The 23,710-nt window shown below is 56.0% G+C and overlaps 3 protein-coding genes across 3 annotated transcripts in view; 2 read left to right on the top strand and 1 right to left on the bottom strand.

Annotated features, from left to right (window-relative positions):
• Positions 1-566: 566 nt before the first annotated feature.
• Positions 567-1,877, top strand: VOLCADRAFT_63308 (uncharacterized protein; the record flags this gene model as incomplete). Its single annotated transcript, XM_002953179.1, has 1 exon — positions 567-1,877. A coding segment is annotated over one exon (1,311 nt), but the record flags the coding sequence as incomplete, so codon positions are not given.
• A 7,163-nt stretch (positions 1,878-9,040) lies between these two features.
• On the bottom strand, positions 9,041-12,208 carry VOLCADRAFT_93942 (uncharacterized protein; the record flags this gene model as incomplete). Its single annotated transcript, XM_002953110.1, has 5 exons — positions 9,041-9,349; positions 9,429-10,466; positions 10,737-11,372; positions 11,588-11,910; positions 12,157-12,208. 5 exons carry the CDS (start codon positions 12,206-12,208, stop codon positions 9,041-9,043), a joined length of 2,358 nt encoding a protein of 785 aa, XP_002953156.1.
• Positions 12,209-15,732: 3,524 nt separating this feature from the next.
• The window catches only part of VOLCADRAFT_63318 (uncharacterized protein), a gene marked incomplete at both ends in the record, with an annotated part of 10,514 nt that continues 2,536 nt past the window's right edge, over positions 15,733-23,710 (top strand). The window contains 14 exons of the mRNA XM_002953178.1: positions 15,733-15,780; positions 16,586-16,674; positions 16,929-17,007; positions 17,280-17,441; positions 18,091-18,218; positions 18,424-18,769; positions 19,016-19,127; positions 19,689-19,876; positions 20,102-20,247; positions 20,737-20,738; positions 20,934-21,093; positions 21,457-21,546; positions 22,891-23,038; positions 23,487-23,549. Of these exons, the coding sequence (XP_002953224.1) occupies positions 15,733-15,780; positions 16,586-16,674; positions 16,929-17,007; positions 17,280-17,441; positions 18,091-18,218; positions 18,424-18,769; positions 19,016-19,127; positions 19,689-19,876; positions 20,102-20,247; positions 20,737-20,738; positions 20,934-21,093; positions 21,457-21,546; positions 22,891-23,038; positions 23,487-23,549 (1,761 nt within the window). The remainder of the gene's footprint in view (positions 15,781-16,585; positions 16,675-16,928; positions 17,008-17,279; positions 17,442-18,090; positions 18,219-18,423; positions 18,770-19,015; positions 19,128-19,688; positions 19,877-20,101; positions 20,248-20,736; positions 20,739-20,933; positions 21,094-21,456; positions 21,547-22,890; positions 23,039-23,486; positions 23,550-23,710) is intronic.

Raw genomic sequence — 23,710 nt, 5'->3', positions numbered from 1 at the left:
ACCGCGAGTTTTCAGCGCCCGCAGCCTTCCGGCAATCTTCAAGCGTACGGCGCAACAGAGCTTCATGGACAGACGGGCAATAAGCCGCAGTAAACCGCTATAGGTGTAAGCCGATAGAATCTAAGCCGACATAATTATATTTATTTGATAGAATAATGCGAGGCCTGCACGCTGGGCACAATCTTGTGAACCTACTGCACGAATCGTCCCAGGACATCGATAACACCGCTGCCAGCGCCGCAAGGCGATCAATTGGCTTTCATGTCGACATCTTGGTGCTGTGGCATGCTGCTGGCGCTCCTGGCGTCGCATGGTAAGCATGGCTTGGTTGTGTCCCTAGGATTCTGCTGAGATGCCTCCGCCTGTAGTCTGCGTCGGCCATAAGGAGCTTGTTTGCGCTTATCTCCAACGCATATGTATGATCTTATTTGTAGCTGTATTGCTGATTGCTCATTATGTCAGCTGTCTTTCATAAGGCAGCGGCCTGCATGCGAAGTATGGTGAGGCTACCGCTACCGCCTTGTATCCTATAATATTTGTGGCCTTTCTTCTTGCCTGCAGTGTCTATGACAACATGCCTACGCTTCTTGACTGAACCTGTACAGCTGAATAATCAACATGAGCCGAGCGCGGATGACGACTGTCTAGCCGCGCTGTTGAGCTATATCACTAACCAAGAAAGAACCAAGGATTCAAATACATTTGACATTTTAGATAGGAAAGACACAGTCATCCGGCGACGCTGCAACCTTGAGTTACATCCTCCGACACCGGGTTACGGGCCTGGTTACGGAACCGGTTACGGGCCCCCGCGGACGCCACCTGCTTACGGTCCGTCACCTGTCCCATCCACACAGCCTCCAACCTTGCCGCCTGCCTACCCATCTCCGTCAACACCATCACTGTCCCCCTCGCCCACGCCATCGCTGTCCCCGTCAACCTCAATTCCTCCCTCGCCCTCGTCCTCGCCCTCGCCGTCCCTTCCACCCTCGTCTTCTCCCACGCCCACGCCATCGCCGTCCCCGTCACCCTCAACCCCTCCCTTGACCACGCCATCGCCTTCTCCTTCACCCTCGACACCTTCGCCCACGCCGTCGCAGCCCCCGTCGCCCTCAACATCTCCCTCCTTCACGCCTTCGTCGTCCCCATCGCCCACACCTTTGCCGTCCCCATCACCCTCGACCCTTCCCTCGCCAACGCCATCGCCATCACCGTCCCCTTCACCCTCGACCCCTCCCTCGCCAACGCTCACCCCATCGCCATCCCCGATTCCTTTCTCGCCAACGCCATCACCGACCTTCCCAACGTCAACCTCTCCTTCGCCCACACCTTCGCCAGTGCCGTCCACTTCACCCTCAACCCCTCCCTCGCCCACGCCATCACCATTGCCGTCCCCTTCACCCTCGACCCCTCCCTCGCCCACGCTCACCCCATCGCCATCCCCGATCCCTTCCTCTCCCACGCCATCACCCACCTTCCCAACGTCAACCTCTCCTTCGCCCACGCCTTCGCCATTGCCGTCCACTTCACCCTCAACCCCTCCCTCGCCCACGCCATCACCATTACCGTCCCCTTCACCCTCGACCCCTCCCTCGCCCACGCTCACCCCATCGCCATCCCCGATCCCTTCCTCTCCCACGCCATCACCCACCTTACCAACGTCAACCTCTCCTTCGCCCACGCCTTCGCCAGTGCCACCCACTTCACCCTCGACCCCTCCCTCGCCCACGCCATCGCCATTGCCGTCCCCTTCACCCTCGACCCCTCCCTCGCCCACGCTCACCCCATCGCCATCCCCGATTCCTTTCTCGCCAACGCCATCACCGACCTTACCAACGTCAACCTCTCCTTCGCCCACACCTTCGCCAGTGCCACCACTTCACCCTCACCCTTCCCTCCCCACGCCTCGCCATCACCTCACCTCACCCCTCCCTCGCCCACGCCATCACCATTACCGTCCCCTTCACCCTCGACCCCTCCCTCGCCCACGCTCACCCCATCGCCATCCCCGATCCCTTCCTCGCCCACGCCATCACCCACCTTCCCAACGTCAACCTCTCCTTCGCCCACGCCTTCGCCATTGCCACAACCCTCGCTCCACTTCACCCTCAACCCCTCCCTCGCCCACGCCATCACCATTGCCGTCCCCTTCACCCTCGACCCCTCCCTCGCCCACGCTCACCCCATCGCCATCCCCGATCCCTTCCTCGCCCACGCCATCACCGACCTTCCCAACGTCAACCTCTCCTTCGCCGTCGTCGTCACCGTCAAGCCCTCCCGCGCCCACGCCATCGCAGTTCTCGTCCCCGTCAGCCTCGACCTCTCCCTCGCCCACGTCATCGCCATCACCGTGGCCCTCGACCCCTCCGTCGCCCACGCCATCACCATTGCCCTCCCCTTCAAATTCTATCCCACCGACGCCATTGCCAACTCCTTCACCCTCAGCCTTTCCCTCGCCATCGCCCACGCCGTATCCGTACCCGTCACCCTCGATTGCTCCCGCGCCTACGCCGTCTCCTTCGCCTCCAACCTCTCCCTCGCCCACGCCATCGCCAACTCCTTCACCCTCAACTTTTCCTTCACCCACGCCATCGCCCACGCCGTATCCGTACCCGTCACCCTCGATTTCTCCTTCGCCGACGCCGTCTCCTTCCCCTTCGCCTCGAACCTCTCCTTCGCCCACACCGACACCGTCCCCTTCACCCTCAACGTCTCCCTCACCCTCAACGTCTCCCTCGCCCACGCCGTCTCCTTCGCCATCACCCTCAATGCCTCCCTCGCCCAAGCCCTCGCCATCTCCGTCCCCTTCACCCTCAACATCTCCTTCGCCGACACCATCACCTACTCCATCTCCGTCCCAGGCCGCAGGTCTCAACCCACCCTACTGTGCAGTAGGTACCTGTTTGTATGCGAATGCTACTACAGGAAGCACACTGGACGCATTCATTCTGACGGCGGCGAATTGGCAGAGCAGCTCGGTAATGTACCCAAGCCTGGCCTACGAGTTTGGGGTCATTGAAACCCCTGGTGCTGCCGCAGTGCGGAAACCCCAGCAGCCGTATTCGGAAGTGACATCAGCAACAATTTCGGCCCTTCCTGTCGGGGCCACAAGCCTGTATGTTTGCGTCCGCGCTCTGAAGAGTTCTTCGACTGTAATTGGCCCCCGGACCTGCGCATCAATTACCATGCAAATTACTGCCAAGGTGAGAATCGTCCTGGTAGCTGCGTTTGTGTTGCGTGTTTGAATCTTTGCATAGTCTCCTATTTGTAACCTGCACTTGATGGCTGTAAGCCGGAAGCCGCATGTAAGCTGTTCGTCCCTTATGTGCGACGAACAGGTACGTAGTACGGTTGCGTGATGGGCCGCGTTTTGCCCTCTGGCCTGGAGAGTGTCTAGTTTTGCACCGGTAGTCCTTTTCGGATGTATTCCGCACAATCACGCAGAGGAAGGTTAACTAAATGTCGGAGTTGGAATGCGGAATCCTCAGCAGTTGCTGTACGTGTGTTTTTACGTTCCTGATGCTTCTGGTCCGCAGGTATCTGCTGCACAAATTTCAAGCGAGCTCGCAGCGATTCAAGCTGAAATCGCCTCATCAACTGTAGTGAATACGTCAAGAACACTTGCAGCGGCTATGCGCTTGGCCGCTATCGCTTCGTCTTCGAATTCGTCCTCGACTACTAATTCGACAGCCAACCTGGCGTCGCAGCTCCTTTCGGAGTTGGTGGCCTCGAACGTTAACGACACGTCGAGCTCATCATCCTTGCTTACTGTCTTTACTGGAGTCAGTACGTTATGGTCTATGGCCAGCAGTGAAGGCCGTGCGGCTGCCTTAAGTGGCGTTAACATGTTGGCGCAGAAGCTTTCATCACAGTCCCTCACGGTTGAATACGCTCAGCCCATTGCCCAATTCTATGATAACATGGTTGCGAGCGCCTCGGGTGTTGTTAAAGCGTTTACGGCCTCTGCGGGCAATGGTAGCAATGGTATTGCTGCACAGGCACTGGCTGCGCACGATGTGCTTGTCTCCATTATCCAAGGGACTCAATTGCTGACCCGTGGGCTGTCAAACAGCGCCACCTGCAACGGCACTGCAGTGCGTGTCATCACGTCTCGCATCGCAGCCTCAGCGCAGTGTATGACAGCAGCACTCGCTGCTTCCGGCGGCACGAGCACATCGCTTCCGACACCTGGCTCTGCAGCTGTACGTCGCCGTGCGCTTCTGGCGTCCGATTATGGGGACGCCTCAGCTGTATCCTTGTTGATCAATCCGGCCGCTGGTCCGCTCTGTGCAGCTGACGCGGCGTGCGCTACCTCGGGGTTTGATATCACAATTACCGTCTTGGCCGACACCACACTTCTTATAATGTCGTTGGGCGGTTCCGCTGTTCCACTGACCGCAAAGCTCTCCGACTACCAATCGGGCGGTGCAGTAAGCATCGTTTCGCCGATTGTCCGCGTCGCTGCACCGGGGTTGCCAACGGCCGCGATTGGGTTGTCAGGCCTGACGACCATGAGGCTACCTTTAAACTTGACGGCTGCTGCTGCGAAGGGTGCCAAGGCACGGCGCGCCGTGATCCGTCTCCAGGTATGCAACAGAGAAAGGGGCGGTGCCGTGTGCAGGGTAACGCACTGATGTCACCAATGTTTTGCCCTTGGTGTGCTACAGGACATTGGTGCAGCCCCTGCTGATATGCCAGGCGGAATTAGCGCAACAATCTCCACGACTACTACGTTAAATCCTGAGGCCGTCGGCAATGCTGGAAACGTGGTTTCCGCCGTCAGTAATTCCTTAGGAGATTTCATTGTGGTGCAGTACGACAGCACAGCTTCCACTAGCTCGGGGCCGTCGTCAGCTCTACCTGAGATGGGAAATACTACACGTACTACTACAGGCGCCGCTGGCCCTGCAATGCGGCCGTTGCCATTGCTAATTTCTACACTGGTGACCCTGATATCCCTGGTCTTTGCTTTCGCACTGTGACGTCGACCACCAGATGTGGAACGCGGCTTCTTTCAAATAAAGGGTGCGTGCTACCCAGCGCGTTGGATCTCTAGTTGGACTTAAATATCATTTTGTATTCAGCAAGTAGAGTACGGAATTGTGAATAAATACAACGCCCTTGTGCGGATCGCGATGGGACTGTTGCAGAGCGGCGATGTGTGTGACAATAGCACCCTCACGCAGGCAAGATCAATTCATAGCATAAAGCATATAGGACGTCGGTAGGCTCATCTAGCACTGATAGTTTGATGCACTGTGTATTTAGCCGCTGAGGTGGTCTCGGAAGCTGCGTACTGCTGTGTTGTGCATTATTCATTCCCGTCTTGTTTATAACGTTTACGCTGATTCGCGCACGTATTTATGCCGGTTTATTAAAGTATAGCACATAGCGTCAGCTGCCCTTCTGTACTGCGCTGCCGCAAGGCACGCGCTCGGCTTTAGGCTACGTTGAGCAAACGATATTTTAGACCTGATTAGCAAATCCCAAATGCTGATCGTGATATGTTTAGGGGTGTGTATGATAGGCGCGGACTCTTTCCCCTTCATTGAGCGGCGAGAACCGGCGTAGTCCTCGGAATTAATTATGGAGTGTCGTTACGATATAATGAATGTGCATAAGGCCAATTCTCTTATAATGCATGTATGTTTCGGTCTTTCCTTTTTGCCTACCTTCGTTTCCGTGGGGTTCTGGCTCATCGGGGCCACATGAGCCCAAAAGCTATTATAAATGTTCGTGATAGCTGTTAGTTTGCGTTACGTGCGTTACCGCGATGGCTTAGGTTGTCATGTGCTAATGGGTTGTTCCTGGCCGCTGCAAGAGCAAGACGAATGGTGCTCGAAGAGAGTGAGCATATTGGGACGGAGAGTGCGAAATATGGTGTTCTGGAAATAGTCTGTGCGCTTCTGTAAGTACAAATGAGCGGCCCTGTCCTCGCACGTTCCTTACTAACACACGACTTAAACCGTGTGTGACTTGAAGCTTCACGTTTCGGATTCGGATTTGCACTTTCTGTTCCTTCTTTGGTCGCTGAAATTGTTCCGATTATTGGAAATAATCGACACTCATATACCAGGGAATGGTAACCACAGTAATAGGACCCGGCTGGGGTCCGGCGCTTTGTTGGTTTTAACAGGTTATGAGCCCCGCGCCGCCGCAGCAAGCGAGCGAGCGTTTTGCTTAAAGTACTATGTCCGAACTTGCTGGCTTAGCAATTCTCTGGCTTGAGATAGGACAAGTATGGGGAAGGATTATGGTATCGAGCGCCTCGATACCATATTTTCCTCGATAATATTTTCGCACACGGACGGCCATGAAGTACTGCCTGGCCGGCAAAGACCTATGTAACGAAGCGGAAGACCTGCCGAGCGCCGTCGTCGAGAAATCCATGAAGGCGAAATCCCAAATGGTGAAATACACGGTGCCACACTTCCATAGACTGATCGACCAAGAAGCCGACTCTGTCGCAGCCTGGGATGCAATCCGTGCTGAATGCGTATCAGAGATAGGAGCCAACATCCTGTTCATCAAACAAAAATTCAGCAATCTCAAGCAACGGACAGGCCAGTCCGTTGTTGACTACTTTGAGGAAGCAGAGGATCTGCGCGAGAAGATGATTGCAGTGGGCTCGAATACTGACGACAGCCAATTCGCCCTGGCCATCTTGGGCGGCTTGCACAAGAGGTTCCAAATGCAGCAGATGCTTTTTGCTGCCAAGTCACCGAGCGACCTTAAGCTTTCAGAAATGAAGGCCGCTCTACTCCTGGCGGAGCGGATGCAAGGTGATACTAACGCAGAGTGGGCCCAGGTCGAGGCCCTGGCGTTCAACAACCGGGGCAGTGCGGGAGGCCACCGTGACATCGGTGGCGACTGCCGTGGTGGAGCGGGTAGAGGTCAGGGAAACGCCAACGTCGGGGCGAGTACCAGCTCCGCCGGGCCTGAGGTTTCGATCAACCCCTACGCAAGCCATAAGTGCCACAAATGTGGCGTTCTCGGGCACATCAAGTCCCAGTGCCCGCTCATCACAAGGGCCAATTACAAGGGCAACAATCGACGCAGCAAGCAGCTGGTAATGGCCCTAACCACCTCCACCACCTCCGAAGCCGAGGAATTCAAGTCAACAGCTGAGAAGTCGCTCGCCAAGCTGGCGTGGAAAATGGACTCGGCAGCGGCCGTCCATGTCACGGACGACCGGTCCGACTTCAACGACTACAGACCGCTCACGGATGGCGTCGTCCTAGAAGGTGTGGCGGGCGCGGTTTGCAAGACGGTTGGAGTGGGTACCGTTCTGCTAGAAGCCGAAGGAGAGAAGGGCAAGATCAATATAACCCTAAAGAATGTGTATCATGCGCCGGGATTAGGTCACAAACTTATTTCGGTAGGCGAACTAGGCCTGAGGGGTTACCACGTGGACTTTCGTGGACCGGCTGCTGTGATTAGGCAGCCGAAACGTCTTGTCGGCCGAGGCCCAGGTAGCCATCTAATATTTTCTCCGCGAATAAGGAGATACACGAGCCTGCAGTGGGAGTACGGGGAGCAAATCCCGTGTGTGCGGGTGGGCACCATTACTACCTAAAGGCGACCGCGGTTGGGCCAGGGGGAGTGCGTTCAAACCCTGGCGATCTTGTCTGAATCTGCGGGGCTTTGGCACCGTCGGTTCGGACACATAGGTTACGGTAGTCTAGAGAAGCTCATGTCCGATGAAATGGTCACTGGCATGGGCCTGAGCGCGGCTGAAGTCCGGGAGAAGGTGAAGGATAAGAGTAGACCCAATAGGGCAAGAAGCTGCTAGCAGTTCAGTCGGATCGCGGTGAGGAGTACTTGAAAAAGGCTCTAGGACAGTACCGTAAGGGTAAGGGGGTCCAGCACGACACGTCCGTGCCGTACACTCCTGAGCAAAATGGCCGCGCTGTGAGACTGAACCGCACACTCCTGGAGAAGACCCGCGCGATGTCGCAAGACTCAGGATTGCCGTATGAATTATGGGCCGAAGCTATTACCACCGCATGTGCCCTGCATAATTGCTCGCCTGTGTCGGGCAAGCAGATAAAGCCCTTTGAAGTTTTCCACCGTGTGAAACCAGATGTCTCTGATTTGCGCGTGTTTGGGTGTACTGCGTGGGTGCATGTCGAGAGAAGGCACAGCAATAAGCTCGATGCCACTAGCCAGAAGGGCGTGTTTGTGGGCTAAGAACGCAACTGCAAAGGGTACGGTGGGGGCCGGGCCGGGCAACAAGTGCTGAAGGCTGTCTGAAATAGATTATATTGTACAAACGCATATTTACTCAGTTATCCCCTAAGCAGATATTTACATATTGCATATTTCCTTGGAGAGGTAGGATTCAAGGCAACCGTAGACGATGAGTCCAGATCGCAAGATTAACGAAAACGGTCGTCACAGCCAGCATCAACCTTAACCTTCAGCTTCCGGAAAAGCTGGATTACTTGCGTGCGCATTACGCATCCAAAAAAGTTACGCCCCGAGTCGGCTGGGCACGTACGGTCATAAAATCCATATTCGGCTCATTTATTCATTTCGAGGGCGAAACCAGCGAGAAGGACATGTACCACCAAATGGCGATCTACACTAATAGATATCTACACGTTATCAACCGTACTATTAATTCTTAACGAAGCAAATAACGAAGCACCAGACACCTACAAAAACGAAATGTGCCGACTAAAGCTGTTCTTAACTCAGAGTCGGGTTATTAAATGTAATCCACTCGCTATGTACCGCTCGCGTTCAGAAATCGGCTACACTCCTTCCATTAATCACCCAACATTATATTACGAGGTATATTGTGATAACCTGAGCAGCGCGCTCGAATTGAATGAAGCTGCATCGCAGTCACATCACGTCAATTTCATTTCCTCACATGAATCCGGCCAGTTAACACATCCAAGCCAGCGGCGATCAATGCCTTGTATCTGTCAGTCAAGCTAAATGAATTGATTTACGGTTGACCGCCGACTCATGCCGCACCGTGATGGGCTGTCATACTAATTCTTTGCACATACTGGAAAACCCGCCCACGCCACTAACATCGCTGCAGGAATGCGTTAATTGACTGCATCGCAACGCTCACCAACGCGGCAGTCAGCAACAATGACGGTTGCAGTCCATCACCAGCTGTGTTCCCGACTTTTGACACTTCCGGTAGGGACGGGGATGCCCCCGACGTTGGATTAGCCGTGTTTTCGTACTGCAGCACGACGAAATCCCCCAAGAAGTTGCTATAGCCAGAGATTGTGACTACATTATTGATCATCTCGGACTGTAAGGTTTGGGTCCTCGAAGACCCATCATAAATCCCCGAAGTGGGATCAGATGCAGCTGCGCCCGAATCCTGCAGCAACATTAAATGGGATGAATGCAACGTAAAAAATGCGACGGAAGGCAGCCCACCGACAGCACGATGCGCATACCTGAAGCCGAACTAGGGCTCGCTTCGTATTGGCGCCTCTTGCCATGATAGCCGTTGCGTTCAGCATGAGGTCGAATGTCACTAGTTTCGACAGGCCATAAGCAGAAACCGGTAATCCGGGCGCAGAGAATCGCACGATGGGCGATACGATTTCGACCAGCCCACCCATGCGATAGTCGGAGACGTTCATAGCCAGCGGTACAGCAGATCCTCCCAGCGCCGTCATGAGCAGGGAAAGGTCGGTGAAGATCGAAACGGCTAGGCGTAAACCCGTGGACGCGCATGCCGCATCAGCAACACAAAGCGGGGCAACGGCTGGATCAAGGACTACAGTGACAGGTGGCGTGGCACTCAATTCCGAGGCAAGCATTCGTCGGTGCCTTGCAACTGCCGTGCCCAATGCTGCTACGGACATGGCAGAGCCGGCGGCGGCTGCAAGCTCCATGTTCATACACCCCGCAGCAATTGATAGGCGAGATGTGGCGAGTCGTGTACTGCTGCCGTCACATTTAGCGCTGTTCAACAACCCACGGACCAGTGAATCTGTACCATGGATCACCGATGCCAGCATACCACGTGCCGCCTTGGAACGTGCAGCTACGCTGCCATTGCCGCCGCTTGAGGACGCTGCTACAATATCCATGGCACCGGCAATTATTACGTCGAAGAACCCTGCAATAGGCTGCGCATCTTCAAAGGCAAGCGGCTGCAAAGCAAGCTTCTCCGCCAAACTATTGACACCATCCACAGCAGCCGCACGGCCGTCGGCGCGCGCCAGTAACCACAGCGTGCTGATGCCACCAAACACTGTCAGCACGGACGACATGCTCGATGTTTTGTTACCAGCAGATGCCACGAGCTCTGCAAGTAGTGTAGAGGCCAAGGTGCCAGTCGAATCTGCGAAAGAGCCGTTTGCAGACGCCGCAATAGCACCTAGGCGCCGTGCCATTGTAAGCACTACGGAAGTCGGCACTGTGGATGCGGACAGCACGATGCTTTGGATCGCCGACATCTCCCTTGCGATCTGAGCAGCCGAAACCTGCATGCAAGGATGTATTATTTTATTGCGGAAGTAGTTCAAACCGGGGCTCTGCAGCAGTGAAGAGACGTTTTACTTTGCCGACGACGGCCTACGTTGTCATGCGTAGTTTATATTCGCACACCAGCCTTATGCTCGGCTACACCGAAGTAGCAACGCACGAGGTGTTTTGCAACAAGTGGCACACATGAAATGTTCAACAACCACTGGGCCAAATTTGTCGCATGCACACTGGTTACATGAGACAAGTACGAGCCGAGCCATCTTCACCTGTGCGCTGACTTGCACCTTGACCGATGCGCATGCCCGTGGCCCCGTAGCCGTTAGAAGATCCCTCGCAGCACGCACGCAGACGTACAGGCTGTTAGTGCCTTCCGGTAGTCCAGCAAATATCACTATCGTTGCATCTGCGTACGGCTGCCATGGCTTTCGTACTATGCCACCGCCAGAGTTGACAAGCAACCCAAACTCATAGAGCAACTCTGGATAAACTGCGGATCTACTTTGCCAACCAGGAGCTAAGAGCTCAAAGGCATCAAGTGTTGTTCCGCTGGTGGCATTGACGAGCAGGCAGGCCGCGGGAGCCAATACACAGTAAGGCGGGCTAAGGCTGTCAGGCTGAGGTGGGGCTGGGCCTGGGGATGTCGTGGTCGATGTGGGCAATGATGCCAAGGGCGACGGTGGCGATGGAGGAGGAGAAGTCTCGGGCTGCTGTAGCGGTTGCTGTGCAGTCGGCGGCTCAGATTCACGTATGGGTTGCCCTCGGGACGGCATGGTCAGCGTGGGCGGTGATGCCCAGGGTGATGGCGGTGGCGGTGAAGGAGAGGTCTCGGGCTGCTGTGATGGGCGCGGTGCAGTCGGCGCCTCAGACTCGCGTGGACCGGGGCCCGGGAAGGGCGATGGCGGCTGTGGTGAAGGAGGGGCGCCGGGCTGCTGTGACGGTTGCGGTGCAGTCGGCGGCTCAGAATCCGGCAGTTGGGTGCTTGGCTGCATGCAAATTGGCGGTGGCCAGTTGTCCAACACTCATGGTTGTTAATGATTTCCGATCGCACGGGTAAGGACTCGATGGCAGGGTAGCAGCTGAACGGAACAGCCCAGTGGTAGCTTAAATATTTACTTACCTCTACTGGCATTGGGAATGGCGGGCTCCTATCCCCATATGGAGGAGGTGGCAAGGGAATAGACGGCAAAGGCGACTCAACGTAGGGCGGACTTGGAGGCTGCGGCATTTGCGGCCCGTAGACTGGTGCTGGCCCTTCGGCAACACGCTTGCTGTGCCAGACCTCCCAGTAAGCATTAGGATTATCCTTCTGCTGTACTGTTTGCTGGTTTTGCGGCGCTCTCTTGCCCAACACGAACAGCACGGAATCGTCCTCCGCATCGAAGTCGTGCAATGCCTCTTGTGCGGAGTCTTGCATGAGACGCAAGCTAATTGTCACAGACACTGCACACAGAAATTGTCAACCATTTCAGGAGGCAAGGACTCGAGTTCTCGACTTGCAACCCATTCGAGCGAAATGCGATCGGCCAGACGGTAACTTGGACTGAGCACCGATCCATGCATGATTCATCTTAAATTCAGTAATCAAGAAATTACAGTCAAATGAATCAAGTCCAGCCAGATTCCCGCTTGCCACCGTGCAGTAAAGGTACAAATCAGCTATAGTAAGTGACCACCGCCAAAACTTACCGTTGTTGGCGAAGACCGCCAGAAATATGCCGAAGCACAAGAATTTCGACATGTTTGGCGATAAGCAGCGTACACCGATTTTGACAGCGATTTAATAAAGCCGATCACAGAGCTTGCCGCAGGGTTGACAGAACGGCTTCAAAGGATTAACTAATAAATTATAATATGACGCTTCGACGTTAATTATATTCATGTTTTGGGGCGATATTTACCGATCTTATGGCCAACTGCTCGTAGAGCCCTGTTGCGCCGTACACCTGAAGCCTGCCGGAAGGCTGCGGAGAAAGGTTTATGCTTAAGATCTTCAAAATATGGATATTAATACAAAGATATATGCATTACTGTGGTGAACTGGTTGGGGTCGGTCAGGTTGTCCCTTCGTGAGCTGTCGCTCGGAGGCGGAACAGTTGATGACTGCTTCCATGGGGACTGTTTGACCCTAATATCAGATCGTGAGGTTTAACGGCACACGTGAATTAGGTGACAAGCTAACTGCAAAAATGTAGACGTAGCTACTCCTTGCTAGAAGATTGGTTTATGTCGTGTATGTCTCCTGTTGCAACTTGCACTGTGTACTATCTTCCCTGTAACAAGAACCCTGCGCCGCGAAAGGCTCCCGCAGAAAGGCTCCCGTCTGCTTGGGAACTTGCCAGAAAATCTTCGTGCGCTGACGCCCGTGGAGATTCGGGCAATGCTTTATCTCTGCATGTCTCTCAAAGCCAGAAAGGGGTTTGCCGTAGCTACTTGATATGCTGCGAAGTCGGTTGAGCAACATCCGCACCCTGCACGCTTCCATGTCGACGTATGGGACACATGGCCGCTATATAAGATCATCACGCTGCGTCTCACAGCTCTCGCAGCTCTTTCCATCTGGTAGCACACAGAACCAAAACCTCAGAAAGAAACCGGAAACAAAAAGCGCACGCATGACTGAAAAACAAACGTCCGCTAAGCCGCCCATCTCCCAAACAAGTAGTGTGCCAATTTTCGCGAAACCAGGAAAGGGCACCTTGACATCCGCACAGGCCGGTTGATTGAGCACACGGGAAAGGTGAATGGCGTGGGTCTGCCAGATGCCGTCGACCTGCATAAAGGCATGACACATTTGTGTGTGTGTGTGTGTGTGTGTGTGTGTGTGTGTGTTGTTGGGGGTTCGTGACCCCATATCTGTAAAACTACCCATACGAGCGAAAGGCGCAAGGGCAATGCCTAAACGCCTAAAAGCCACGGAGAAAAGGAAACACTGCACTATCAGCCCAGACTAGCGCCCAAAGGGGATAACTGAGTTGCGGTGAGCCCCCACCATCCTACATCGTATGCTCCAACATCCTCGCCAGACGTGCTGGCTCCCATTTCCAACATGCTCTTTTGATGATCGAATCCCTCTTTCGCACGAATATCATTACAGGCTGGGCATTCCAATAACACGTGTTTTTCATCCTCGACTTGGCAATTGGTGCCACAATGGGGACAATGGTACTTGCCGCTTCGTGCTCTGTTTGCCTTCAAAGCCCAGCAACATAAACGAAATTGCATTAGCTTACGATGTGCTAAACGCGGAATGAACTTTAGCATCTGTTGGCCACATAACGGCTGCGGCTCCCGAAAAGGGCAGCCCCATCCAGTGCTTATACTTTGCCATCTGTACTCACGGTTGCTTCCCGTCTGATGGGTACTCTTCTGGCAAGACAGTCAGACGCGCATGGTCCCAGCCTCTCATCAAACGCTCCCTTAGTGCCGTTATCACCGCTCCTTCAGGGAGAGGCCTACTCAGCAACCAGGCAAACCCCTCCTTTACCCCCACGACTTCTTGCGGTATTCCGCTCAAATATTGCACTCCAAGAGGAAAACAGTCATATCATTGAGGTTCCCCAACCCTCACATTCCGGGTTGGTCAGAGAATCGGTTATTTCCTGCCGTAAAACGGCATGAGCAATGGACCCCACTTGCTTTTGAAGGCGGTTCCAGAAACGGAGGATCTGTTTCACCATGTAATACTGTAGAGGGAGCCTCAGCCATTTAGAGTGAGGCCCAAAATGCCTCAGGACTGCACGACATGCTTGGCGGCGATTTGGTGAACATAATATTACGTATGGATATATTTTGGTGAACATAATATTTCGTGTAAATATCCAACCTTTGCAAGCAGCACATATGGGCCAGAATACACGCGGAATCGTCGTTAAAGCGATGGTTTTGTTTAGTGTAACTCGCACGAACGATGGATTTCGAAGATGCTCTCCGAATGATACGCGGAGCGCACCTCTCCAGCTCTCCTACCAGCCAGTTGTAGCCATTTCAGTGCCTGCAGTCGTACTGGGCACCGCGGGCACCTGCGTATTGCTCCGAGGAGGCAAGAGGGCGGCATCGTCCCGGGGTCCGGCTGGGGCTGCGGCGATGAGGGCGGAGGTGTTTGCAACGGGGGCAGCGGCGTCCGCAGCTGGGCGGCCGAGGCCGCTGTCGGGACTACGATGGGGGGCCTGGGGAGGGGGGCCCTGCTGTCGCGTCGCCGGACGCATGGACATGCAGCCAGATTATGGATGCAGCTCCTGTTGTCCGTGAGCTGCTCGTGCAGTCTTAGTTTCCTAAGCAGAACTGAATGTTATGAAGCCGGGGAAGAACCTTTAGCCCATTGAGTTGACCAAACGCTACTATTCGCGCAACTATGCTGTATTACCGCGTGATATGTTACCGGTACTGACTTCTCTGGTGCTTCCCTATCGTCCATAAGCCAATGACTGCCCGAGCATGGTCGGAGCGTCAGGCTATGGTGTAAAACCAGTGGCAACTAGTGGCAAAGTAACATGTGTGTGACTTCACGATGTAGCGCAGTAACTTGTATCGAAGGTTTGACGAACGATACCATGGAAAATTGGACATGATGCAAGCGCTGTCGGCTTCAACCACTCGGAACCGATGCCTTCGATCCAATGATGCAATACTTCAATGCTAACTTAATTAAGTATCTTTATTTGTTTCAGCGTTAAGGCTTTGCCGTCGGCTTGAATTACTTGCTTAAATATGGTCCCTATCGTGTCGTTTTTGTCGTGGATACGGCTTCGTTGGTGTCTTTTCGGTGTGACAAGTGCATGGGAATCCGCATGTCTTGATCGGCTCGATGCATCGATATTCGACCGTTCCATGACTATTGGGAAAGCGTTTGTACAACGGCTGTTGCAGCAGTTGACACGTCTAACTTCCTCCTGCAACAATGTCTGCTTTCGGCTGGCTCATCTGTAAGAAATAAACGACCTGCCAGTGACTAACTTCAAAACATTACACAGGACATGATAGCTTCTTTAGTCTGTTGCCTGGCAAACCCTCCATCGCCGGTACTAGTTGACCTTGTACGCGCACGAAAGTTCTTGAGGCAGTTCAGCTGCTGAACCTTGTTCTTTAACCGTATCCTTCATCTCTGCAGCATGCTACGTCACGTTGTAGTCATGTTCGCGCTGGCGTTCCAGCGGCTCGTGTTACCCTGCAAAGGCAATTATCTGTCCGGCGTTGGTGAGAATCTTGCATTTTTGCCGACCTGTCTGCTGGGCTTTATCAAGGCGCCGTGTGCCCACGCCGCGCATAGGGGTCGGCGACATCACGGGGCCTGCCGCCGATGTTAACCTCATGGTGCGTCCATAGGTCAGCGCTGCCAGCGTGAAATGTCCAACGTGGGCCCAACGCGGGATATTTCAAGTCAAGTGAAACAATAACCCTAGGTTTGTTCAGGCCCGACAGCCCCCTCGCACCTCAGCGACTTCGACCCCAGCTCAACGTGCTGGCCCTCGATCCACGTTGATCAACCTTTTCTCCTAACGTTCTTCTTACTTGTATTTACATCCAGTCACATATCCCGTGGCAATATTCAAAACCGTTTACGCCCTACGTTCAGGCGCCACGCACTCCTTAAGACCTCCGCATTCCCCCATTCCCCCCGCCATACCGCCTTGCTCCTCCTATGCCTTGTTCCACTTGCTCCGAAAACCGATCATGCTCCTTGGAAAAAGGGAAGAAGTGGGGCGTCCCTGTACAGGGTCCCCTGGACTAAGACCGGGGGAGGGGGTGGAGGTGGGGAGGGAGATTAAGGACAGGGAGGGAGCCACATGGCGGGCGAGGGTGGGGAGGACATTGGCATGCCTAAAGATTAGCCACATGACCTGTTATATGTTATATAAGAATGTACCCAAAGACAAACTGGATGGTATTTAAAGAGGTCCAACCGCCAAATAGTGCCACACAGCGCTGGAGCTGCATTCCGCTATTAAGGGCTACCAGATGCTGCATTTTTATGAGGCTTACCTGCAATGATTGCAGCTTCAATTATCTCTCCTCTCCTTCAGCTGCTGGTGTTTTCGCCTTACCTCTCGCGTGCCTTACCTTCCGCCTGCTTGCTGGCCCCCACCTGACCTCCACCCCACAACCCTGCTGTACACAGGGCTACGCCAACCCGATGCAGACCGCCCAGGGGGTCCACACCCGCCTGTCCGCCCGGGCCTTCGTGTTTGCAGAGCCGGATAACCCTAGGTCGGGCCGGGTGAGGTCCAGGAGGTCAGACGTGATAACTGCCTGGGGGGTGGGCCCCCGGGGGGGAGGGCGGAGGTTGGAGTCTTCAATCCTGTCTCGTTATGAAATGCGATTTATAACTCCCGTGTGTGCGCCCCTCTCTGCCCCTGCCCTATGAAAAAGATTGGATTCGACGACACACCGGCATACACAACATAACATGCACACAGACGAGCACAGCTCCAAGGTGACCTTGTATTGCCTCCGCACTGCAGGCGCCGGTTTGTGTACGTGTCCATGGATGCCTGCATGGCCTCTCAGCTCGTCACGCTGAGAGTCGTACAGCGGCTCAAGGTGTGATTGGGGAGAAGTCCCGGGGCATGGAGCGAAATGGATGTATGCGCCGGGGCAGGGGCAGGGGCAGCCGCAGGGGCAGATCCAGGGGCAGGGAAGCGGCGCATAAGACCAGACTAGGACTGCCTGGTTATCGCTGATACTTGTGCCAACCCCGCGGTGGAGTCGCGGGCCGCACCCCTGCATTGCGTTCCAGTGCTGTTGCCTTTTTTGGCACTGCCCCTTACGAGACCCTCGTCGTTGTCCCGCTACCCGGGGAACTTGTGGGGCAGGCCCTGTACGGCGAGGACCTGTATGACGACAACAATGTGGCCATCAGCGGCACGCACACACATGCCTCTCCCGCCGGCTTTCTGCAGTACTTGTTGTACGACATAACCAGCTTGGGATTTGTGAAGGCGACGTTCGATGCCATGGTCGACGGCATCGTAACGGTACGCTGTACACAGCCGCCCAACACTGAGCGAGGGAGCATTTCCAAATTACTTGAGGGGTCCGAGGACCGAGGGCGGGCTGGGCCTGCTTTTCGCTCACCTTGGACTGGGTCATACACAGCTCTATTAGGCTCCCCAAGTCGCCTCCTGCTCTTCCTAAGGCCACAATGACGTATACACACAAACTCACACACGCGCGCGCACGGACATCGCCGCTTGCCCTGGCCCCCAAGCTGTTGGGCATTCATACTGCTTGAGCCGCCGTCGATCCGGCAGATTCTTTTGGATGCTGGTGGAGGGTGCGGAACCTGAGCGATTCACTTAGAAGTTGACTAGGGTAACTGGATGAGGGTGCCCCGAAATACCGGGGAAGGCAGGGTTTGCCGGGTCACGGCCGCAGGGTGAAGATATGATCCCCCTGTCCCACACATCATACACGTCACACTGGTGTGGTGCTGCGATGGCGGTCACGTCACGCCACCCTTGACCCCACCGCGTACCCGGGGTGGCCGTCCCAGTGAGTAAACGGAGTGAGTGCCCGGCCAGCTGTCTCCCGACCCCTTCTTCTTCAACAGGCCCCCCATCTCTACCCCACCTTTTGCACATATTGTAGCTCGTTCGTCTGTACCTCTCAAACCCCAACCCGCAGGCCATTCAAGCTGCCCACGAGTCCCTGCGTCCCGCCATTCTAACCCTGGCTAGGGGGGAACTGGAGACTGCCTCCATCAACCGCAGCCCCACAGCATACCTGGCTAATCCGGAGGACGAGAGGGGCAGGTGGGGCTGTTTAGATGTGGGCTTAATGGGGTTATTGCAGGCCAGGTGGAGGGGGAGGTAAGGATGGGGACGGGAGGCGAGGGTGGAGGGGCGGATGGGGTTCGGGGGCTGTGAATGCTGAGCTTTATGTGAAGCATCATGGCTCTTGGTGTTGCCCAAGTCAGCGTTGACCAGGCGTAATTGCCTTGCGTGTTTCGTACGGCAGGTACGACACAGACGTGGACACGGACATGACGCTCTTACGGCTGACGGACGCCGTCAGTGGCGCAGGCCGGGGCGCCTTGTCGTGGTTTGCGGTGCACTGCACCTCCCTCAACAATACCAACCGCCTGGTATCGGGTGACAACAAGGCCGCGGCGCAGCTGGCGATGGAGTGGTGGGCGGCGGAGGCGGAGGCTCGAGCCGCGAGCCTTACAAGTGCTGCTTTGACGGCGGGGCAGTCGCCGCTGCCGTCGCTGCCAAGCGCGGCGGCGGTGTCGGCGGCGGCAGCGGCGGCCGCCTGCAGCGCCGCGCTAGGACTACGGCCCGAACTGACCGGAGAGTGGTTGGGAGTTAGCAGCGGTGGGGGACAGGGGGCGCCTGTATTTCGTGTTCATCGTCAACATCATCAACATCCGCATCGTAGCCCGGTGGCGGGAGCGCAACGGTTACCCGAGGGCCATAAACTCGTCGCTGAGGGTGGTAGCAGCGGTGATCGCGGCGTGGAGGCTGGGCGGCGCAGCGGGAGGACAGCGGCGGCAGAGGGGACGACCGTGGGCAATGGCACGGAGCAGCAGGAAAGAGAGGAGGAGGGGGAGGTGAAGATGACGGGCTTTCTTCGCTTCGAGTCGGATTTTGTTGCTGCAGTGGCTCAGTCCTCAGTGGGTGACACCAGCCCTAACACGGGTGGCGCCTTCTGCTTGGACACGGGTGAGCAGGAGATGGCGAACCCCAACCAAGGCGTGAGCCGGAGGGGCAAATGATGGAAAATGGCTGGGATTTCTGTTCCTTCCTTATGAGACTGAAATGCCCCCCCTGTAGATCAGCTGGCGTGTATGGGTGGGGAAAGGGGAGGAAGAGGTAGGGGCTGGGGAGCGGATGGAGGCTGTGGGGAGCGGACCCCGAGGGGACGGAACCCGGGAGGGTCGGGAGGGAGGCCGCAGAAGTCCGCATGGGGATAACAGACCTGGATCCAGATCTGGATCTATAAGGAAGGGCGCAAGTCTTCTCGGTCGACTATTAAGTCTAAAAAAAATTACTCAAACTCGCCACCCATTGCTGTCCTCCCACCTTCCTCAATCACCTTTGTCCGCTATCGCACACGCACACACGCAACCCACACGTCCTGGAAGAAACCCACATCCCGCAGTAGGGGGTTTCCCCGCTCCCCCCCTCGGAAACCTAGTACTCCGTGAAAGTAGTAGGTTTGCAAGGTTTACCTTTTCCATTCCCTGTACCCCTTAAAACTGCCCTTACCCGCCCCTCCTCCAGGCCTGCCCTGCGACCCCGCCACCAGCACCTGCAACGGCCGCAATGAGCTGTGTCACGGCCGGGGTCCCGCCTGGCCGGACGACCGGGCTTCCGCCGCCGTCATTGGGGGCAAGCAGTTCCTCGGGGCGCGGAGATTGTACGAAGAGGCGGGAGCGGGGCCGAAGGGGGCGGGGGGAACGGGGGCGCAGGTGCGCTTGCGTGTGCGTGTGTATGGGTGTTTTTATGACCTAAGACGCGGGCAAGAACTGACGGGGTTGGCACATGTGTGTGTGTGTGTTGCGGTGAGAGTGATGGGGAATTACGTGGTGGAGGTGGTGGGTGAGAATGTGCCCCGCCCCCTCTCCTACTTCCCAACCAGCCACGTACAACCGGCCGTCCCTGGGTTCCCCTTGTCCCGTACTCCCCTTCCGCAGCTGCTGCAAGGCCCGCTGGACTTCCGGTCCACCTTTCTAGACATGGCCAACATCACTGTGGCGGCCTCCCCCTGGAGCACCCGACCCGGCAGGACGTGTCCACCCGCCATGGGGATGAGCTTCGCAGCGGGGACCACAGACGGCGAGTGGGGAGAGGCGGAGGGAGGGAGGGGGCAGGGGAGGGGGTTAGCTATGGGCGGGATGGGAAAGAGGGTCGCTGCGGCGCACAACATGGCATACATGTTCGCGGTCGAGTGGATGCGTCAACAGAGTCTTGGGGGTTTTAGGGCTTCCCATGCGTTGGTGAGTGCATGGGGGAAGGATAGGAGACACACGCTTACGTGTGTGGGTGTGGGTGTGGGTGTAATGTACCGGCCCTCCACCCCCCCAAGTACTGACCAACACCCACCTGACCACATGAGCTCCGTACGACACACGACACGTAGTACACTGACCGGCGTGCTGTGCTGGTACTTCTTGTATGTCCTATTGCATTTCAGGTGGGTATTTATATATGGAGCATGTTCCCTCCACTTTCCCGCCCACCCTCCTGCCTGCTTGGCGGGTTTGGACATCCAACTGTCAGATGTTGTCACCATGCTGATCTTCATCTTCGCCTTCTTGCCTATGTGTAGGTGTTTCTCCACCTACCCTCCCTCCCCGCCCATCTCCTCGTTCCCCCTTTCCCCCGCCTGGAACACTGCCATGATGTCAACCACACCACCAACACCAATACGAATGAAACCAACAACATCATAACAAGCGCAGCAACACATTAATCTATAACACATATACCATTAACACCACCGACGCCAGTACCACCGCAACGCAGGTCCCGGCGCATTTGACTTCACTCAGGGTGACACGCGGGGGCCGCCCCTGTGGCGCCTCATTCGTGGTCTGGTTCTGCCACCCTCCCGGGAGCAACAGACCTGTCATGCTCCGAAACCCATACTGCTGGATACAGGGCAAATCACAGTGCCGTACCTATGGTGAGTACGAGTACGGATATACGTTTGGCGGGGCCCCGAGGTCGCTCCGGAGTTGGCGACTGAAACGGGAAGTGTAGAGGGGAGGGTAGAAGAGAGGATCGAAGGAGATGGGGGTGGGGCATAGGAAGGGAGGTTCTATTTGCATCAATATCCTCCCTCCCTCCTTCTTGGCCATGCTTAACTGCTTGCTGCAACGGACTCAGGTATAAATCCCTCGGCATCACCCTCACCCCCTCGCTCCACCCTCGCCCTCACTTCCCTCCTCCGCGCATCAGCACCTCCTTCCTTCCTTCGAACTTTGGGCGCAGGCAGTCCATTCAAATGTTTCCTTGCATATGATTCCCCTTTTCCCCCCTTTGTTAGGCAGCCCCGTGTCACCCAGATCTCCCTGTTGCGGCTGGGGCAGCTGGTGATAGCGTGTGTGCCCGGGGAGTTCACCACCATGGCAGGAAGGTGGGGAGGGGAGGGGAGGGGACGGGTACAGGGTCGTACGACTGTCGACGCGAAGTAGGCAACCGACACAGTGGGCAGCATTCCAGTGAAGGATGCACGCACACTAAATACACATACATACATACGTGTATACACACACATACGCAAGTCAATGTTTTTGTGCAAGGGGCCCCCCCCGGGTGCGAAGCGCCTTTCGGGGCCTGAGGCCCCGGGGGTTCACTGCTGTCAGTCCGTCTGTCAGTAAATCAGTCAGTCCGTCAGAAATTCGCATCCTGGAAAAGGCAACTCGAAATTTATAGGTTGGCGTTTATAGAACCGGCTGTTTTATATGCCGCTGCAAGCCTGGCGACAAGCTGCTGGTCGATGGAGGCTAGGAGGCAGCAGCTCCTCTGAATTTGTCGCCAAGGGCCTTTGTTGAGATCCAAACCGGTAGTCGGTAGCTGGTCGCTTCGGTACCTGACCGGTAGGGTAACCGATATAACGAGGTAACGACCCAGTAACGGTTGAGGTCACCAACCGATAAGGAGTACCGGTCGGTTACCGGTCGTTATCTCGAATTGTCGATAACCCTACCGAAGTGACCGGTTCGGTTACAGCTAACCGGTCAGTTACTGATGGCCCTTTTATGCCTTAGGAAGTGCGGTGTGCGTGTGCACGCTGCGGCGCTGCTGCTTCTGCTCATGCTGCTTTGATTGCTGTGCGGCCGCAGCGGTTTTCTCGCTCTTCCTCCGGACTTCCCTGGAATAGCTGCTTATGGCTCACCTCATCGCCACACTCCGCAACTTTTCCACCCCACCCAAGCCAACTGCTCCAGCAGCTCTTCCCTCCTTGCCTTCTGCTCCATCTCACGCACGTTTCATGCACATCCTATCCTTGTTGAGATGGAGGCTGCGCGCAATGCACCGCCTATGGAACTGCATGAGGCGCCTTAGCAGCAGGTGTGTGTATACACCAGATTCGTACATCACGCCAACGCCGCCGGCCGCCGCACCCAGCCCTCGCAGCTATCCATAATAATAATGACCGTACAGTCCAAACACGACACCGTTCGTTCTCTTGCAACCCCGTGCCGTACAGCCTCCCCTGCGGAATACTGCGAGGCGAATGGCTGCACCGGGGCCGAGAGAGCCCTTTTCGGCTCCAAAGAAGTTGCTGACTACCCTAGTCCTATCTCCTATCCCTCCCCCCTAGCTCACGCACCACTTCGAGCACAACACCCATTGCGCACCGTTTCTACACATTCCTTCCCCCTCCTACACATATTACCCCCAGTGTTTCCACCCCCCTGCCCCTGGGCCCCACAAGGACTCCCCCAACCCCCCGGCCCCCACACACGTGCCACAGGCGCCTCAAGCGGGCACTTCGGGAGAGATTTGCTGCCGCGGTGGGTTCGGCACGGTCGGGGTTTACAGGCGACGGAGGTCCGGTGGTGGTGTTGTCGGGCCTTACGGGTACGTACAGCAGCTACGTCACCACCTGGGAGGAGTATCAGGTGAGTGGGGCTGTTCGATGGTGGGTCCTTTGATGGTGCACGGGGGCCTCCTCGAGCGGGTGTGTGCTTTGGAGGAGGGGGGGTATGTCTGGTGTGGTAGCCGGGTCGGCATCAGCCACGACAGCTTGGTGACCCAATAGTGGTTCCGAGGGAGAAACATAACGGCGGCGTGGGGAGGCCATAACACCGTCATCACCACCACCATCAGCATCACCACCACCACCACCAGGTATGTATACATAGGGGGGTGCTGCCGAAGATCCGGTCGGCACGGCGCCCATGTTACCAAGTGTCCTATCCTTTGATGCACTGACGACTGGCCTCCGTGGCTCCCCACCTACCCCTCTACCTATCACCACCCATGTTGCTAAGTTCCATGTTCCGCAAGGCGCAGTGGGTCACTTCGCTGGACTGCTGCCCGGGTGGGTCCCTCCTTTCGACGGTGCAGGTGCAGCGATACGAAGGCGCGTCTACGTTGTACGGCCCACACACCCTCGATGCGTACATACAGGTACGACACGTCATTACCAGCGTCATCAGTACCGCCAGCCAGATGGGGCCCTCAAAAGGGCTACCTTGTGCGGATAACCCCGGCACGTGTTTCTCCCTTCGCCCTGATCGTACCAGAACGCACCTCCGCCGTGTTTGCCACCTTTTGCCGGCGGTCAGGGT

The sequence above is a fragment of the Volvox carteri genome (assembly GCF_000143455.1).
Source record: "Volvox carteri f. nagariensis unplaced genomic scaffold VOLCAscaffold_34, whole genome shotgun sequence".
Classification (NCBI taxonomy): domain Eukaryota; kingdom Viridiplantae; phylum Chlorophyta; class Chlorophyceae; order Chlamydomonadales; family Volvocaceae; genus Volvox; species Volvox carteri.
The sequence above is the reverse complement of the archived record's forward strand: the minus strand, read 5'-3'. Positions and strand labels throughout refer to the sequence as shown.